At 39.5% G+C, this 19,413-nt stretch overlaps 1 protein-coding gene across 1 annotated transcript in view; it reads left to right on the top strand.

Annotated features, from left to right (window-relative positions):
- FAT4 (FAT atypical cadherin 4) overlaps window positions 1-19,413 on the top strand; it is a 128,867-nt gene that overhangs the window by 95,775 nt on the left and 13,679 nt on the right. The window contains exons 9-13 of the mRNA XM_088527695.1: window positions 240-4,589; window positions 12,335-12,439; window positions 13,854-14,161; window positions 18,154-18,239; window positions 18,700-18,879. Of these exons, the coding sequence (XP_088383821.1) occupies window positions 240-4,589; window positions 12,335-12,439; window positions 13,854-14,161; window positions 18,154-18,239; window positions 18,700-18,879 (5,029 nt within the window). The remainder of the gene's footprint in view (window positions 1-239; window positions 4,590-12,334; window positions 12,440-13,853; window positions 14,162-18,153; window positions 18,240-18,699; window positions 18,880-19,413) is intronic.

Here is a 19,413-nt window from a genome sequence, read left to right as displayed (position 1 = left end):
GTATGGTAGAGTTCAGTGTGGAACATGCGTTTGAAAGATCTGAGGCACAATATATACATATTATTGTTTCATATACAAAGAGCTGATTTTTAGAACAGTGGAAGATATAGCATTATCCTTCAGGAAAAATATCAGGAGGGACACCTAAACTTCCATATGTTTTAGAGTAAAAAATTGGCAACACACTTCCCATGATTGATACATTCATTAATGAGCACCCTGTCTGTGTTCTGTTTCAGGTTCGTTTGTGTTTGCAGTGACTGTCACCGATGCGGATTCTGGCTCTAACGCTGAGCTCCATTATTCCCTCGTGGGAAAAAATTCTGAAAAATTCCACATTGATCCAGCGAGAGGAGCAATTATGGCTACTAACTCCCTGACAGAAGAGTCTGAAGTTACATTTTCTGTTCATGTGAAGGACGGTGGCCTGTACCCCAAGACAGATTCCACAACGGTAACCGTGAGGTTTGTAAACAAAGCAGAATTTCCTCGAGTTCGAGCCGAGCAGGAGACGTTCACATTTCCTGAAAACCAAGTGGTCGGTACACTTGTCACAACCGTTTCTGGGTCTTCAGCTAGAGGAGGTTCCTTGTCTTACTACATTGCAAGTGGTAACCTGGGCAACACATTCCAGGTCGATCAAGTAACAGGACAGTTTTCCATCAGTCACCCTTTGGATTTTGAAGCAATACAGAAATACGTGGTTTGGATTGAGGCCAGAGATACGGGCTTTCCTCCCTTTTCCTCATATAAGAAAGTGGAAATAACAGTGATAGATGTCAATGATAATGCACCAGAGTTTGAGCAAGATCCCTTCATTGCTGAAATAATGGAGAACTTGTCACCACGGAAGATACTGACGGTCACTGCTGTGGACAGAGACAGTGGTCCAAACGGACAGTTAAATTATGAAATAGTTGATGGCAATACAGAAAATAGTTTCAGTATTAGTCGAGCCACTGGGGAAATCAGAAGTGTCAGACCATTGGATAGGGAGAAATTGTCACAATACACACTGACTATAAAAGCTTCAGATAAAGGCACCCCGCTCCAGAGCACTACTGTCAAAGTTGTCATTAACATTTTAGATGAAAACGACAATGCTCCTAGGTTTTCTCAGATATTTAGTGCTTCTGTGCCTGAAAATGCACCTCTGGGTTTTACAGTAACACGAGTCACAACTTCAGATGAAGACGTCGGTGTGAACGCTGTCAGCAGGTACTCCATACGGGATACGAGTCTCCCCTTTACCATAAATCCAAGCACCGGGGATATTACAATAAGCAGACCACTAAACAGGGAAGACACAGACCGCTACAGGATCCGAGTCTCTGCACATGACTCCGGATGGACAGTAAGCACAGATGTGACCATATTTGTCATGGATGTCAATGACAATGCCCCACGATTTACAAAGCCATCCTATTACTTGGAGTGTCCTGAGCTTCCTGGGATTGGACTGAAGGTCACCCAGGTTTCAGCCACAGATCCCGATGAAGGATCTAATGGTCAAGTCTTCTACTTCATAAAGTCCCAGTCTGAGTTCTTCCGAATTAATGCAACCACAGGGGAAATTTTCAACAAGCAGTATTTAAGGTATCAGAACTCCAGCGGTTCAAGCAATGTCAACATTAACAGGCACAGCTTCATAGTCACTTCGTCTGACCGAGGCAGTCCTCCTCTGCTGAGTGAGACAACTGTCACCATTAATATAGTAGACAGCAATGACAATGCACCACTCTTCCTTGCTAAGAAATATTTTACTCCTGTTACTAAGAATGTGAAAATTGGTACAAACTTAATTAAAGTTACTGCGGTTGATGACAAAGACTTTGGCTTGAATTCTGAAGTGGAATACTTGATTTCCAATGAAAGCAATGCTAATAAATTCCGGCTGGACAGGAGTACAGGCTGGATTTCTGTGTCATCCTCACTAATGGCTGACTTAAACAAAAATTTTCTGTTTAAGGTAAAAGCAAAGGATAAAGGCAATCCTCCACTCTCATCTGAGGTAGCTGTTGAAATAGTTGTAACTGAAGAAAATTACCATACACCTGAGTTCTCTCAAAGCCGTATGAGTGTTACTATCCCGGAGAGTCATTCTGTTGGAGCAGTGGTCAGGATTGTTTCAGCCCGAGACAGAGATGCTGCTATGAATGGATTAATCAAATATAACATTTCCTCTGGAAATGAGGCTGGCATCTTTGCTATTAATACATCTACTGGTGCACTGACACTAGCAAAACCCCTTGATTTTGAGTTATGCCGAAAGCATGAGCTAACTCTTACTGCCACAGATGGAGGATGGGTGTCCAGAACGGGTTACTGCAGTATCACTGTTAATGTCATTGATGTGAATGATAATTCTCCCACATTCAGCCCGGAAGACTACTTTCCTAAAGTATTAGAAAATGCCCCAAGTGGGACAACGGTTATTCGTTTGAATGCCACTGATGCTGATTCTGGACCCAATGCTGTGATTGCATATGCTATCCAGTCCTCAGATAGCGACCTCTTTGTCATCGATCCCAATACAGGAACTGTCACCACCCAGGGGTTCTTAGATTATGAAACAAAGCAAAGTTACCATTTAACAGTTAAGGCTTTTAATGTTCCAGATGAAGAGAGGTGCAGCTTTGCTAACATCAACATTCAGTTAGAAGGGACAAATGAGTATGTGCCCCGTTTTGTGTCCAAGCTTTATTATTTTGAGGTTTCAGAGGCGGCCTCCAGAGGTACCATTGTTGGTGAAGTCTTTGCAAGTGACCGTGATTTGGGGGCAGATGGAGAAGTCCACTACCTGATCTTTGGCAACAGCAGAAAGAAAGGCTTCCAGATAGAAGAGAAAAGTGGCCAGCTCTATGTGTCAGGACCTCTTGACAGAGAAAAAGAAGAGCGTATCTCCTTGAAAGTTCTTGCAAAAAATTTTGGAAGCATTCGTGGTGCAGATATAGATGAAGTAATTGTTAATATCACGATATTGGATGCCAACGATCCTCCGGTTTTCACTTTAGGAACCTATAATATACAAATCAGTGAAGGTGTTCCTCCAGGCACCCATGTCACATTTGTGAGTGCCTTTGATTCAGACTCTGTCCCTAGCTGGAGCAGATTTTCCTATTTCATTGGGTCTGGCAATGACAACGGTGCCTTTTCCATCAACCCGCAGACAGGACAGGTAACTGTTACTGCAGAGCTGGATCGAGAAACTTTGCCTGTGTACAACCTGTCTGTGCTAGCAGTTGATTCGGGAACGCCATCAGCTACAGGAAGTGCTTCTTTATTGGTAACTTTAGAAGACATCAATGACAATGGCCCTACCTTGTCCACCAGCCAAGGAGAAGTCATGGAAAATAATCGTGCAGGAACTCTGGTGATGACACTTCAATCATCAGATGCTGATCTCCCTCCAAATCAAGGTCCCTTTACATATTATTTGCTCAGCACTGGCCCTGCAACCAGCTACTTTAGCCTTAGCACTGCTGGTGTCCTGACAACAACAAGAGAGATCGACAGGGAGCAAATCAGTGATTTCTACCTCTCAGTGGTTACAAGAGATTCTGGCGTTCCTCAGATGTCTTCCACAGGAACTGTGCACATAAAGGTCATAGACCAAAACGACAACCCATCTCAGCCCAGAACAGTAGAAATCTTTGTTCATTACTACGGCAACCTCTTCCCGGGTGGAATTTTAGGCAATGTAAAGCCCCAGGATCCGGATGTGTTAGACAGCTTTCAGTGCTCCCTTACGTCAGGAGTTACAAGCCTGTTCAATATTCCCGGGGGCACCTGTGACCTGCACTCGCAGGCCCGGTCCACAGATGGAGCGTTTGACCTGGCCGTCCTCAGCAACGACGGGTTACACGGCGCCGTCACTAGCAGCGTCCGGGTTTTCTTCGCAGGGTTCAGTAACGCCACGATTGACAACAGCATCCTGCTTCGCCTCAGCGTCCACACCGTGCGCGACTTTTTGACGAATCACTATCTCCACTTCCTGCGAATCGCCAGCTCGCAGCTCACAGGGCTGGGGACTGCTGTGCAACTCTACGGCCTATACGAGGAGAGCAACCAAACCTTCTTGATGGCAGCTGTCAAGCGCAACGTCAACCAGTATGTGAACCCCAGCGGTGTGGCCACCTTCTTTGAGAGCATCAAGGAAATGCTTTTCCGTCAGAGCGGGGTGCGGATTGAGTCCGTGGATCATGACTCGTGCTTGCCAAACCCGTGCCAGAACGGAGGGAGCTGTATGAGAAGGCTCGCTGTGAGCCCGGCTCTGAAAAGCCACGAGAGCATCCCCGTCATCATCGTGGCCAACGAACCCCTGCAGTCGTTTGTGTGCAGGTGCATGCCGGGCTATGATGGGAACCTGTGCGAGATGGACATTGATGAATGCCTGCCCTCCCCGTGCCACAATGATGGGACCTGCCATAATTTGGTGGGGGGCTTCTCCTGCAGTTGTCCGGAGGGCTTCACGGGCATGGCCTGTGAGAGAGACGTCAACGAGTGTCTTTCCAGCCCTTGCAAAAATGGGGCCGCCTGCCAGAACTTCCCAGGAAGCTTCAACTGCGTCTGTAAAACTGGATTTACAGGTTTGTGTTTTCTTCTCTTAATCTTACAGACAAGGTGAGAGGGCAGGTAGAAAAGAGCCTTTTTAGCACAAAATATGTTCCGGCTGTGATTATCTCAACATGAACATTCAAAATAACTGAAGAGCTTGTTCAAAGTAAGATATTGGTAGTAGTGAAAATTGAGAGAACAAGGTGCCTGCAATATTGCTTTCTTTGGTTCTGTCCTCTGGCAAGTCTTGCTTGCCTGATTTGCATTAGAACAGAAGGGTTTTACAAGAGCTATTTTAATTTGTTAAGTATGTAGAAACTGTTTCCAACATTTAAGTATGAATTTTGTGTTCTTGTTATTGTTATGCATATTGTGGTAGCATTTCAAGTCTGTTAGGAGTGTGCCAAGCAAGAAAGTCAGCCTCTGCCCCAAATTGCTTACAGTCTTCTAAGACAAAACAGATGAAGGACTTACTAGGAAAGAAAAGAGAATTCAGGCAAAATGATCATGCATATCTGTTCTATATTTCATCCCTTTGTCAGTTGTTTTTTTCATTAACAACAGAAATCTCTGCTATGTTCTTACCGCTTCTGAGCATTTCTTCTCTAGTATTTGTCATGCATTCAAACATGGCATTTTTGTCCCTAGAGGAGCAGGCCGATACTTGCTTTGGTTGTTGGAAGGCTGTATTATTTTATATTGCCATGTGGGAAGAACATGTATAGCATTTTTGCAGTCATTAAAGTGCGCGGTGATCTAGAAAATTAAATTCCTGGCCGTATATGAAAAGGTTCCAAATGCTTTCAGTGTTTTTAAAAGAAATATCAAAGAGATTTACATTTCAAAATCTCTTGATCCATTTCTGCCATGGTAGTGAATCGTGTTTGGAATACAATACAAAGGTGTTCTCTCAAGGAAAAGAGGACCACTTGATTATCCCAAATAATTATATAACCAGAACTTTGGCCCACTGAATTTTTTTGGTTTAAAATCATTCTGGAACATCTGTCCTTCAGCCTTAATCTTCCAGCTTTATTATTTGGGCTGAAGTTTGTGAAAGCAGTCCTACTCAAAACAGCATGCGAGTCTAAAGATGGTCTTGTTTTGTTCTCATGTGGAAAAATCTGTCTTAGGAAGGTCTGGGTTTCCCTCAGCCTGTGGTTCCTGCATACATTAGGAAATTGTACATTTGCTCTACTGTGATTTATGCTGCAGCAAGAGCAGTGACACTTTATCCATTATTATTAAATATAAAGGGGCTTACCTGAAAAATCTTTTGGAAGGTGTAAACCTTCATTCACGCTAAAGATTATGATCTGGGGATGAACTCCTAGCCTTTAATTACAGTTTCCAAATGCTACTCTCTGGAAACAAAAAGAGAAATACCAACTTTGCTATTACATCTAGTGTGGGCTACTAATGCTTTGGAGCACTACAATTATAAAAAGTGTGCATTGCTGCAGCAACCCAGGCTTTTTGTCTGTGAGCTTTGAATTACATGCAAATCCTAGCCTCATCTAACATCTATTCAGAGGTAGAAAAGCAAAACCCAAATAAAAAGCACAACTTACAATTAGACTTTATTTAGGTACAGATATATTTCATTCAGACATTTGTTTCATACTTAGTACAACCTAAGTGAACATCAGTAACAGAATTTCAAATATTTTTGTTTGTTTAGCTGGATAGGATTCTGAATCATTTGGTAGTATGATATTTAAAGAAGGTTTGGATAATTTTAACCATTGAACATGGCCACTTTTTGAAGACATCATAAGTATGGCTAGGTTGGCACAGCAGTGCTTATCATATGAATACTCAGGCTTCAAGCGCTGCACAAAAACTTGCTTTTAACCAGTGGCAAGATTGAGGGCTGTTGCTCATCCTTAAACCAGTTTAGCACAGGAGAAGTCAGATAGTTTATGGCAAAGAAAAATGTTAATTAATTTCAAAATGCAGGTTAAATTACTTTGTTGAAAGCACAGCTAGTGTTTGGTACATGTTCAGTGTGAGAGGTCTCTTGATGCAGAGGATGCTGATGTGATAAATCTCCTGAAGGTACTAGCAGGCCTTGGGTCAGTAGCAATTATTGTTAATGGACGGGCAGTTCTAATTAAGTTAATGATCTAGGGCTTTATTTCACATCGTATTAGTAGATCAGATTATTTTGCCAGGAGCAGGGCATAATAATTTTTGGGCACCTATCCTCTGAGATTCCTGAAGTCATTAGCTCCAGAGGTTAAATGGGCATATGTTTGCTGTTACAACCAAGCTAAGCACTTCATTAGCTCCAGCAGGATATGGTAATATGTGCCTGTAGCCTATTATTTGAAACATTAAAGAAATATCCAGGTCACTTTTTCTGGTACTAAAGCTCGTATCATAACCCATATGTCAGCTAAAAATAAAGTTTTCATGTGACAAACACTTGGAAGAAGTAAGAAAATTTTAACTAAGAAAATGTGATGAGAGACTCTTACAGTTTGAAATGTTGATTTCTTTCATGCTGTGGATTAAATGTGGCATCTGATATGAGCTTTTTTAAGCTACTTGTCAACACAAATGACTTTAAAATAGAGTACCACTGAGGCAGACATTTATATTTGAGTCAGCTCTTCTTAAATCACTTGTCCATCGAGGAACTGGGATTTTAACTACTCAAAGATTAATTGATCAAGGCAGAAAACAAATGGCACTAAAGTTTGTAATTAAAAAACAAAATGTCTTTGGAATTGAATATCAATGGAGCTCATAGGATGAGCTCACAATCGATATTCAGTAGATTTACACTTATTATGTTTGCATAGGCTAAAGAGCATATTTAAAATTCAAATTAATGTTCAGTAGCTTCTACAGACAAGCCAGAATATGGATTGTTGCAGAATGCCTGTCATAGAGAAGTATTATGTCATTATTATGCTACCGATATAAAGGGAACACAGCTGTTTGAGAGCTTAATCCTGATCCAATCCTGACTAAAGATAACCATGGTGAATGCAAAAATAAAACCTTGAAATTGTTTCTTTATGAATATAATCCCCAAGTGCCTCAGCAAATAAGGGACAACCAAAATAGAAGAATTCTAATTTGGTGTATCATTATACATAGCTTTGCTGCTTCTTTTGGAATGGAAACACAGTCTCATAATTGAATTTGCATGCTCTGTAAAAGAGATTAGCACTGTACTGCATACAAGTGGAAATTACTATTTTCTGAGACAGGCTCTCTGTTCACTGTAAATTGGAGGACACGAGACCTTTATAACAGCTTACCTCAAAACTGAGTAGTCTTGCTTTTACTTGATTTATTATGTTTTGTCAGCTGCATTTCACTTCATCACACTGAAAAGGTAATTTAGTTCCTTTCACTGAGCAGTACTGTAAAGACAGATTACCTCAGAGCAACAGCATTAGGGTTTAAAAAAATCTGTTATAATTACATCTGTTAATGATGATCAAGTTTCGTTTTTAAAATAATCACTTTCTGAAAGGAATATACTTTGTGATTTACAGTAGTTGTCTGCCCTTCCTATGAACCCTTCATTTCCTGTTTTCCAGGACTTATTAAGATGAGGGAATGTAGATCTGTTAAATTATTTCAAATGCAAGATTAAAATGCTGAAAGAACTACCGTAAAAGATGGACATATATATCCACAAAGACTATAATTGTCAAATCAACTGAAATTTAACCTAGAGCATTCCTTTGGTTTCTGTTCCTATTACATTTTTCAATTAAAAAAAATGTTCTCAGGTAGTTCATTTTTTTATAAGCCTCTGCATTTCGTAATACTCAACTTGAGAGGATGAATGGTAAATGGCATCCGATGTCAGTCAGTTATTCAGTGTTATCCTGGTTTTCATGATCTTCGGGGAATTCATTTTTGTGTCAGAACAACCCCTTTTTTGAATCTCCTGGTATTTAAATTGAAAAGAGAGCTGTAAAGTGAACTAATTGCAGCTTGCGCATCAACTGGACAGTTGCTAGAGACAGCTCTTGTTTGGACTCTTTGCTTCACAAAACGCTGACAACTGAGACATTTCTTTCCCCTCACTGGACCTGATACCCTGAAACACTAATCGAAAGTATATAATTAGGCTTGTTCTTCATTTTGTCCAAATAAAATGACTCCCCAGCTCAGAAATGCATAGTTGGCCACAGCTTTTAAAATGCTTCTTGAAAATTAAGTTGCATAAGCAATAAAAACATGTACAGCTTACTATCATTTTTCAAAGCACATTATCCAAGTAAGGTAGAAGTCTCCAGAATGTTACTTCCCGCCTTACATCAGTAAAATGTTGTGGAACATGACTGGTGTGAACCAAAACTACTCCAGGTTTGTGAGCTTTTAACAAAACTCATTAGATTCATCTTTTTGCAAAGCAGTATATCTGAGCCCTTAAGCTCAGGTGAAGATTCTCGTATGCATCTTGGCAAACCATTTCTTATCCTGTTCAATCCAGTATTCTTGCTTTATCTGAGTGAGAGAGAATTTCCGAGTAGCTAGTATTTGTATAAATTCTCTGTTGAAGAAACAGTCTGCTTAAAAACTCTCTTTTTTTATTATCCATTATAAGTAGTGTCTAAATATAAGCATATTATTTCATGCAGAACAGGAAAATACTGGATTTGCAAGGCTGTTTGTTCTTTGGGAGGGTTTCTTTTGTTTGTCTTTTTTTTTCCCCCAAGCCAGATCTTCAGTAAACGCTTTACTGTGTCGTTAATCCATGAAAATAGGCAAGGCACCAAGTAGAACTTGAGAAAAAAGTGCACTCTGTTCTTATCAGCTGTTCTCAGTTGCAGTTGATTGAGTTGTAGGGTGTTAAAGAGTTAGGAATATTTTAGATTAAAAGATGGGGAGTAGGAAGTTGCATTTTGAACACACAAACACACAAACAAATGGATCTCGGATCCTGTCTGGATCATCTGGGTCTTGGCAGGAAGCAATACAAGCTGTCAACGGGAGCCTTAAATATGGAGACCTTAGAGGATGGTCAAAGAATGTGAACTGGCCTTCCTAGAAAACTCTAAGAGAGAGCTGAGTGAAAATGTGATGGTGGAAGGAAGTTTGGATGAATTGCCAATGCTCAGGATTCTGCAGAAAAGAAAGAATGAGGCCAGTAGCAGAAGTTGTCTTCAGAAAAAAAAATCGTGCCAGCTCACTGGAAGGTAGGGCTGCCCAAGGAATAAAGAAATTCACAAGAGCTGGAGTCTTTTAGAAGGAAAAAAAGTTTTTAGAAAAAACATGTCTTAAAGCAGAAGAAAAGATGCATGGATGTCTGATGGATGTCCTGAGTGTTCACAATAGAAATTTTTTGAATGAAAATGAGTTATATGCCAAATAGAAATAAAAGTTTCTGTTGCTTTGGTGCATAGGTATAATTGTATTATCGTATTTATTATTCATTCATTTATTTTCCCACTCAGTTTTTAGTCTATAATTCTCATAATCTGTTTTTTTTTCTAATGATCTAGCTTTCTCAAAATCATTTATTTTAAATCCATGTGTGAAAGAGCTGTAGTGATAAACTGGAATAATATTTCCAAGTTCTACTTTAGTTCTGCTGATATCTATCTTGTTTTCTAGAATAAGCATGTTTAATGTGTTTGAAGAGGAAAAGTGAGCTTCAGAGACTTCTTTTGTTAGATCATTATTCCAAGTGTAAATAGATGCATTTTTCCCAGGTCCTTAGCACTTCAGTGAATGGTAGGGAATAGCCTAAATTTCTTCTTTATTTTAAATAAATATTAGTTTTAATAGCTCTGATGAATTGTTTAATCAGAGTATTCATCTTCTCCAGTGTCAAAACAGCTGGAATAAATGCAAACACACTTTTATTAGTTTCATGAATTATTCAAACAATTGTTAAATATGAAGAATATGTTGTTTTATGCTGTTTAAAATATGTGCAGCTAAAATAAACATCCATGCTCTGCTGTTGACGCAGCATGTATATCATTATTAAGGATGACTGAGAAAAAGAAGACTATTTAGTTACTTATATAGATTTGATAGGCTTTTTAAGCTACATTTGATTTTTGTAATCTAAGAAACCTTATTGAACTAATCTAAGCATCCCTGCCTGACCCTTGCTACATGTCTTCTCCTTAATAAGTCAAAGAATAGCAATATAATTTCTGAATAAATAGAAAAATATAAAATAAATGTTAGCTTATCCTTCAGTCATGTCAGTTAGAAAATAAATTTAAAATAAATAAATAAATTTCCCTGAAATATAATTAGTTGCAGATACTGGAAATGCTTCCCAGATTTATGGTTGATGTACAAGTTACATATTAACCACAGGAACCCTCCATTTTTCCATTTCCACCCTCCCTGTACTTGCACATGGAGAGCTGATGCTCACACAGAACTGGTCAGTACTTGCTCAGCTTAAAAGTAGAAAAATAGAGGGGAAAAAAAAGTTTTCTAATTAGAAGACTAACGCCATCAGTTCTTAAAACATTAGGAGAACATAGCACAATTCTGATTTTATGTAATTTTGAAGAGACTGACAATCTAAAGTCTCGAGACTGGATTTTGTGCATTGCTATCTTGATATATTAGGATTATCTTGGCACTCACTGTACAAGTGTATGTTGTAGTCTACCTTAAATGTATTTTATATTTGGATGGTGCTAGCAATAAAGTAACTCCTCATCAGTACAAGAAAAATTATCTCCAGTACTCCAACCTCATAGCCCTTGCTGTGTATTTGTATATGAAAATATGCATATGCATATGAAAATCAAGGAGAGAGCTGGAAGAACATGGCTGACATTGCTGGTTTTTGCAGAGTAACATGAGGGAAAAACGTGATGATACTTTAAAGGTTTGGGGAACCAGCAGTGAAGGCTGGCGCTGCTGACGGAAGGAAAGCTGGTGTCAACAGCGGTGCATAGCACAAGTGCTGCTGAACTGGTGTAAGCTGGGCCATGAAAAACCCAAACGTGAGGACAAATAGTTTGTGGTTAGTGTTTCCCCCCAAAGTAAAATTTGGTTCTATGCTTACCCCCATATATTTGCAGTTCTTCTTGTGATTCTGCCTATTTGCACCTACTGAAAAAAAACAACAAAGAATCCCCTTGTCAGTATGCAGCATCTGTTAAAGTCTTCACTTTTCCTCTCTGTTCCAGGCCTTGCTGAAATGAATTATGTGACTTCAATTTATTCTCTAGTGAATAATATTTACCACATGTGACCATGCCTGCTTAGAAAAGAACTGTATCCAGGGTAACATGTTTTAGCTCCTGAGGACTGTGCTCCCTCCAAGTCAGGAAGGAGATTGTAATTGATGAGGAAAAATAAGAAAAATCATACAATGTACAATAGCTGCCTGTGTTTGACCTGCTGTGTTCATACAGATTCCAGCAAGGACTGTCTGTAGCCTTCATCCTCTTAATACTAATGAATGCTTTGCACTCAAAAATAATAGAAAAAAAATCTTTTAGTTCAGTAGCTCCTTTCATTTTATAATCTGTTATGGACACTGGTTAATAAAAGAAATGACAGCAACAGCATGAGATGATTATGGCGAGATGCTTGAAGTGTGAAGTGAATTTCTCCAGGCTGTGGTATGCCCGTGTCAGGGCCAGGAGCAGGATCCTCCTGGCCACCAGTGGTCACAAGCAGCCCATGGGGTGAGCCCTGCCTTCCGATGCACAGCTGGGCAGCGTGCGCTGCATTAATTCATAAGCTCGTGGTCTAAATACAAGTCGTCATTTGAAATTGGCCTGAATACACTGACCTAGAAATTCATTTTGTTCTCTAATTGCAGGGAAAACGTGCGACTCCACTGTCAATTACTGTGAGTGCAACCCCTGCTTCAATGGTGGCTCCTGCCAAAGCGGGGTGGACAGCTACTATTGCCATTGCCCCTTCGGTGAGTACCCCTTTCCTCTTCTGCTCCTTATGCAAGGAGGGCATCCATACATGCCTTCGGGTGACACTTCTGGGACTTTTTTAGTCTTTCTTTTGAAAAATTAAGTGATTTCATATGCACATATTCATCAGAATATCTGCAAAGAATTGATGTGTACACCTATTTTTCTGCAAGCGAGGAACATAGCATTAGGTATTGGCATTTTTGTATCTAGTAGATTTCATTAAAGAGCATTGGAGAGGCCTTAACCAGATCAAGACAGCTTTATTAGTCCACATAAATACTTGTCTGTTTGATTTATTATATGTGAATAAAGTTTTATGATCCACAACCAAAATACAATTCCAAGAGTAAAATCGAGAAGCGTACATAGTGCTGTCAAAATAATTTAACAATTACTAGAACTTAATTATCACAGATTTGTTTTGTGGAATGAACCCAGGATATAAAAATATAAGATATAAAACAGCAAGGATGTTTTAAGTTATCTGATTATAATTGCAGCAGAGTTGGTTCTGAATGCCAGAATTGTCACTGTTCATATAGGAGACCCTGAAAATAAGTGCAAGAAATTAATCCACAAACCAGATAAGCCTGAGTTTAAAGCTACTAAAAACACTTACACAAAAGAATGGTTCCCAATATGCATTTGTAAGCACCTTTGTATCTAATACATGGAATAATTTCTTTATTCTGTTCCATTTTCCATGTTTTTTTTTTTTCCTTAGAGTTTATTCATTCCTTATTGCACTCAGCTTGCAAAATTACACACCTGCTTGCATTACCAGATGCTTGGTAATAATAACTATATTTGACATAGAATCACAGAGTGCTTAAGGTTGGCAGGGACCTCTAGAAATCATCTAGTCCAACCCCTCTGCTCCAGCAGGGACACCCAGAGCACGGGGCACAGGGTGGCATCCAGGCGGGTTTGGAAGATCTCCAGAGAAGGAGACTCCACAACCTCTCTGGGCAGCCTGTTCCAGGGCTCTGTCACCCTCACAGGAAAGAAGTTCTTCCTCACGTGGAGATGGAACTTCCTGTGTTTCAGCTTGCACCCGCTACCCCTTGTCCTGTCACCAGCCACAATAAGAGCCTGGCCCCATCCTCCCTACAATCACTCCTCAGATACTTGAACATGTTGAGCAAATCTCCTCTCAGCCTTCTCTTCTGAGAGTTATCAAACTTGGCTTTTGGATTTTGTGGAGAAACTATGACGTTAAATGAAGTGTCTTGTTTATAAACAAAAGTAACTGTCTTTTTTGTGTGTGTATGTATTTTTAATTATAAAATGGAAGCTTTTTAGAGAACCTTTGTATCATAAGTCTGTCTAGAGCACGTCAAGACCTTATTTCAGAGAGTACATTCCAAACAAGGCAAGAACTGATAGAAGATTTGACTTTTCACTGTGCAGGTGTTTTTGGGAATCATTGTGAGTTGAACAGCTATGGTTTTGAAGAGTTGTCCTATATGGAGTTTCCCAGTATGGATCCAAACAATAATTACATCTACATAAAGTTTGCCACTATAAAAAGTAATGCCTTGCTGTTATACAACTATGACAACCAAACTGGAGAGCGGGCAGAGTTTCTGGCTCTGGAAATAGCAGAAGGAAGGCTGAGATTCTCCTACAACCTTGGCAGTGGCACGTACAAGCTTACCACAACCAAGAAGGTGTCTGATGGACAATTCCACACGGTGATTGCCCGGAGGGCTGGAATGGTAAGAAATGCTAAAATGAGGATTTAAGAAAAGTTCAGAGAAGTCCCTTTGGCTCCTGCATGAATTTAGAGGAACAGAAAATCAGTAAAATTGTATTTGCTAGCTGAACTTCCATCTCCAGATGAAAATGCTGTCATTTCTCTCTTATCCCAGCTGACTTAAATACTGATGATGATTAGTTTAGAATAATAATTACAGTGAAAAATAATTAAAAAAGAATGTAATGCCCTGGACTCTAAATGTGAAAAATAAAAACCATGAATAATTAGTGAAATAAATTGTTACACATGCACCTAATTAGCTGATGCTGATTGCAGGGATGATTATTAGTGAACACTAATTAACTAAAGTAACTACACCAAGCCTCAAAATAATTTGCCTAAACATTTGGAGAATAGAAGAAGGCAAACTGAATTCTAGGGATCCGTGACCTCCTTTGGTTCATTTAAAGATTTTACAAAACCCACCAGACTAGAAACCGCTGCAAAATACATGTAAAAATTTCCACAATGTTAATGGTGCTACACTGAGGGAGATTTTGAGGGGAAAATAAAGGAGGACCTGATTTTTTTTTTTTTTCCCCTCAGAAAGCATCTGAGGGAAGGAGTTCTGCCAAAAACTAGGCAGGGACAACTGATTGCCATATGCTTGGTACTCTGACCCTTCTGCCTTCATATTTTTTCCAGTAAATGTATTCTATTCCTCTTCTCTCATTTTTTAATAATATTTCCAAAGCAGAACATAAACCAAATGCTCTTTGAGTTCAAGCCAAGCTTTTGGACTCCACAGTGTTTGAGTTAGGAACGAAACCAAATATATTTGCCATCCATAATCTAGTAACTATTGCCCAACAGCTCCCTTTTCAGACAGATATGACCAGTGTATGTGGAATCCCATATTCCTCCCATGTTTGAAATTAAAGTCACATAAGAATAATATATGGTTGGGGCTCCACATTTTGTTTTACATTTCAAGCCAGAAGTGATGTGGGGAATAAAAGACGGAGCTGTGCTGCCCAGCTTGGCTCCTCCTGAATCCCAGGAGAGATTTCCCATTGCCAAATGCTGCCCAAGTCTGTGCTGTGTAGACAGAGCCCTTTTATAGGCATCCGTAAGCTGCTCCTTGCTGTGGTGGCCGTGCTGAACGCCGGGGCACGCTCGCGTCTGGCCGGGCTAGCGTGGCCACTGCACCAGCCTTGGCTTGGGAAAACACATCCACAGGTCCCCATGTCCTCAGCAGAGCAGAGCACTGCTCTGCCCGATAGGCCGTGCCTCCCTGTATCCGCAAGGCTGCTTTTCTCCTGGCTTTTCTGGAAGCTTCTTTATGCTTCTCTCTTAGCAAGTCTTGAGGCTGGAGCTGCGTTTCAGCTAAGTGCTGCAAGACCTGATGTAGGATAGTTGTGGCATTGCGTAATGACTTTGTTTTAATGTGCATTGACATCATCTAGGTAATACTTTCCGGTCCCAGCTTTCTAGTGGTAGCGCTTAAAGGCACACCTAACTCTTGAAAGGTACCAAGTTACCATTTTAGCAACTAGTTTGGTATGACATTTGTAGTGAAAAGATTTATGTGCCTAAGTATAAGGAATAAAAAGTAACAAATAAATGAACAAGCAAATGAAGAACAGAAAAATAGAACAGAAAAACATGCTTTAGTTGTGGGTATACTAGAGGACTGGACTATAAAAGAAGAGATAACATAAAAAGCACTTTTAAGGAAAATTAAGGCATGAATGCCTCAGACTGAAAGTAGTCATTAAGACAAGTGTTGCCTCTGTGCGGCCGTTATGTTTAAAGCTGCTCAGAGTTATCGGCTGTTTACAAACACAGAATGTGAAAAGAATCAGCTTTGTCTTAGGCATTTTTTCTGCTGCAGAAATATCTCCCAGGTGTCCAAAAATGTATAAAACCACCCCCCTTCAGGATTCCAGATCTGTCATTTCCTACAGCACAGGGGGATTTTATCGGAAACTGGTAAAATCATTAAGTTGTCAGTTCTGAGATATTGCAGAGTGACAGGATAGAAACTCTCATAACGTGGCAAGGTAACCGTACAGTAATGCTTAAGTAACAAGCAGGAACATTTGACTAACATTAGAAAATAAATCGTATGAACTGTGGTCCAAGGAAAATATATTCTCAAATATCTAGACCTTCAGCTGGGTTGCAGCTTGGCTTTCAGATTGCATAGCAGTGTAAGTTAGGGAGATTACACTGGTTGAGCTAAGAACAGAAAACATATTTCATTTTGTTGTTGGTATTCTGAAGGAAAGTAGGTACGCATATGATTGTGTACACACCAGTCAGCTTATTATTCTTGCTATTAATTGTTTCGTTTATATAGGGCATATAATGTGCCTTGGAACTGCAGACTGATGTTTCTCAGAAGTAGTCTGCTATTATGTAGGAAAAAAAAATCAAGGTAAACTTTCTTTAAAAAAAAAAAAGGAAGCAATTTATAACAAGGAAAAATGAACAATTTAGATATATGATAGCGCATGGTTTAGGGCCGAGACCTATGAATTAATCTGGTCAATACAAAGCATCAGTTCATGGTAGGTACTTAGAAATAGCATGAAGAATCTGTAGGGATTCTAGCAAGACATTGTTAGCAATTGTTAGCAGTGAGTGAACTTAGTTGCAGACAAGGAAAAGGTCTATTTACACAGCAATGATGGACTGATAGCTGTTCCTGTTTGCTCAGCTCCCACAGAGTTACCTAAAACAAAATGTAAACTAAAACATTTTTAAGAAGTAATGTTTGATTTAAATTTACCATAAAACTCTACCATGCATCTAGATGTAACTTGAGAAGCTGATATGTATGACTTGTGGATCTTGTTTATTTTTTTGAAAATTTGACTTAAGGAATAACTGCCCTTTAGTTTTGTTTTGCAGAACATCTGTTACTAATAAATGGCCGTGGGCAAAATTCTTTGTTAAATCAAAAGTAAAATGCAATTAAAATCAGCAGGAATTAAGTAGTGAAAGCTTTGGTTAGACATTTAGTGTAGAGGTTACAAATAAATGTGCCATGTTTCACTTCAGTGTAAATTACTGAGATGGCAATGAGACAACTCTATTGTCATAGGGTAGAGGGCTTCAAGATAATAAATCAAAGACTGCTGTGAATCCTTAGGGTGCCCAGTACTTCCCCGAACCTTAGTTTGATCCAAATGTAGATATCCTCATCTTCCACTGCTATCAAGCATGGTAGAGTAAATATGTCCTTTGCAGCATATTGGCCTCAGGGAGTTAAGGGACAGGTACAGCTGGAGTAGGAAGATCGTAATAGTTTTGAAGGTAGAAATTTCAGTTACAAAAGAAATTCAATAAAAGAAATATTTGAGATAATTTCTGTGACTTAGCAGGAGAGCTTCCTGTTTGCTCAATTATCCTCAGTCAGTCATCATCCCAGTATGTTTGCCCCCCCTTTTTTTTTTTTTTTTTGGTCAAGAAAATGGAACAAGTGAGATAAGATCTCTATTTGATTTTTCTTTTCTTGAGGGAGGCAGAGTGATCTATTTGGGATATTATGCCATTTTTAGCTAGTAATCTTAGTGTTTGTACGCACAGCTTTGCTTGCATGCTATTTATGCATTTTGAACCATATTTTTAATGCTGTGGTCAGATCTATGAAGGAATGTCCACTGTCCTAGGCAGGAGTAATCAGATCAGAAATAGGATAGATGTGAGCCAAAAAAACTGCAATTTTAAGGGGTAAAGTAAGCTAACATGCAGAAACCCTACAAAAATCTGAAAACTTTAACTGACTCTCTGCACCAATTAACTCTCTGTGTTAGTGTCCTTATCTTGGTATTCACGATGATATTGCAGAATTTATTTGATCAGTGTCTCTGGAGAGATGATGAGTGACATAAAAGTTTTTTATTCTAGCCAAGCCTTTGATACAATATATTTAATCATAAATTTTTAACGTGATTGGGATCTGCAACCTTGTATTCAACATATTTGTATGTGGGGCTTTTGCAGGCAGCGTCACTGACAGTGGATTCCTGCTCTGATGATCAGGAGCCAGGCTATTGCACTGTTAGCAATGTGGCTGTTTCTACTGACTGGTAAATAATTCTTCTTCATCATCTTTTCTGTAAAGCAAAAAGTAAAATGACCCCCAAGGCTCTAGAATCAGAGAAAATTAGAATCATGATTACATGCACTTAGCTCAGTCCTGAGCAAGGGATAGATACATAAGCTTTAGTTCTGCAAGAGGCGTTTGAAGGTGTCATTTCCTCATATCTTCTTTGAAAAGCAAGTTTAATTCTCTACATGTCCTGCCAAGTCAGACTGCATTCTCATAGTGCAAAAGGCAAGGATTTTATTCAGAAATCCTTGATTCCCAAATCCCTCCCTGTCCCCAGCTCAGGGGGAACGTAAGAAATGTACACTTGCATGTGGGTGCAAATGCGGCTAGGAGAGAACAACTTAGACACCGACCTTAGCTGATGCTTACAGCTCCCTTTTTGTTATTGCTGTCTTATGTCTGATATTAATTAACTGATTTTTCTGCCTCTCTTACAGGTCTCTCGATGTGCAACCAAATCGAGTTACCGTCGGTGGCATCAGATCACTAGAGCCAATCCTTCACAGGAGGGGACAGGTGGAAAGCCATGATTTTGTGGGCTGTATAATGGAGTTTGCAGTCAACGGACGTCCCCTGGAGCCCAGCCAGGCTTTGGCAGCTCAAGGAATCTTAGATCAGTATGTCTGCTATATATGGTATCGAATGGACAGCGTTTACAATAAAGGAAACTGGCAGGAAAGCTAGGTGCTGTTCAGTTCAGGCACGCTCAGATATATCTTACAAAAAAAATGAGTGTAGAATTTATCCTAGAAGGTGAAGAATTTAGGAAGAAACTGAATTTGGGTGAGAGGTTCACTAAAGATTTCAAAGACTTAAAAAAAGCAGTGTCATTATATTTCTCTTGAAATTTGTTATTAATCTTGCTGTACAGGCTGAAACAGAGTAGCCCTGTTATTCGGTTTCTTTATAAATTCCACCTGGATTTGACTGTACTCATATGTTTCACTAAACTTTAATTCCCTCTTATTTCCTTTTAATCCTCAATGCCTGGTCTATCACTTTGCCTCTCAAGTATCACTGCATTTCCCTCATGTCCTCCAAGTGGTCTTTCCGAAATGATTTATTAGCTGAGTCTATTTTTTTCCATCTCAGTATTTGAAGTCACAGTTGTAGCAATAATGTCAGTCTGACATCCAAATTTGCTAGCTCAC

The sequence above is a fragment of the Tinamus guttatus genome, unplaced genomic scaffold (genome assembly GCF_059628265.1).
Source record: "Tinamus guttatus ecotype Peru unplaced genomic scaffold, ASM5962826v1 Tinamus_guttatus_pri_ptg000288l, whole genome shotgun sequence".
NCBI lineage: Eukaryota > Metazoa > Chordata > Aves > Tinamiformes > Tinamidae > Tinamus > Tinamus guttatus.
Note: the sequence above shows the minus strand (reverse complement) of the source record. Positions and strands in the feature narration are given on the sequence as shown.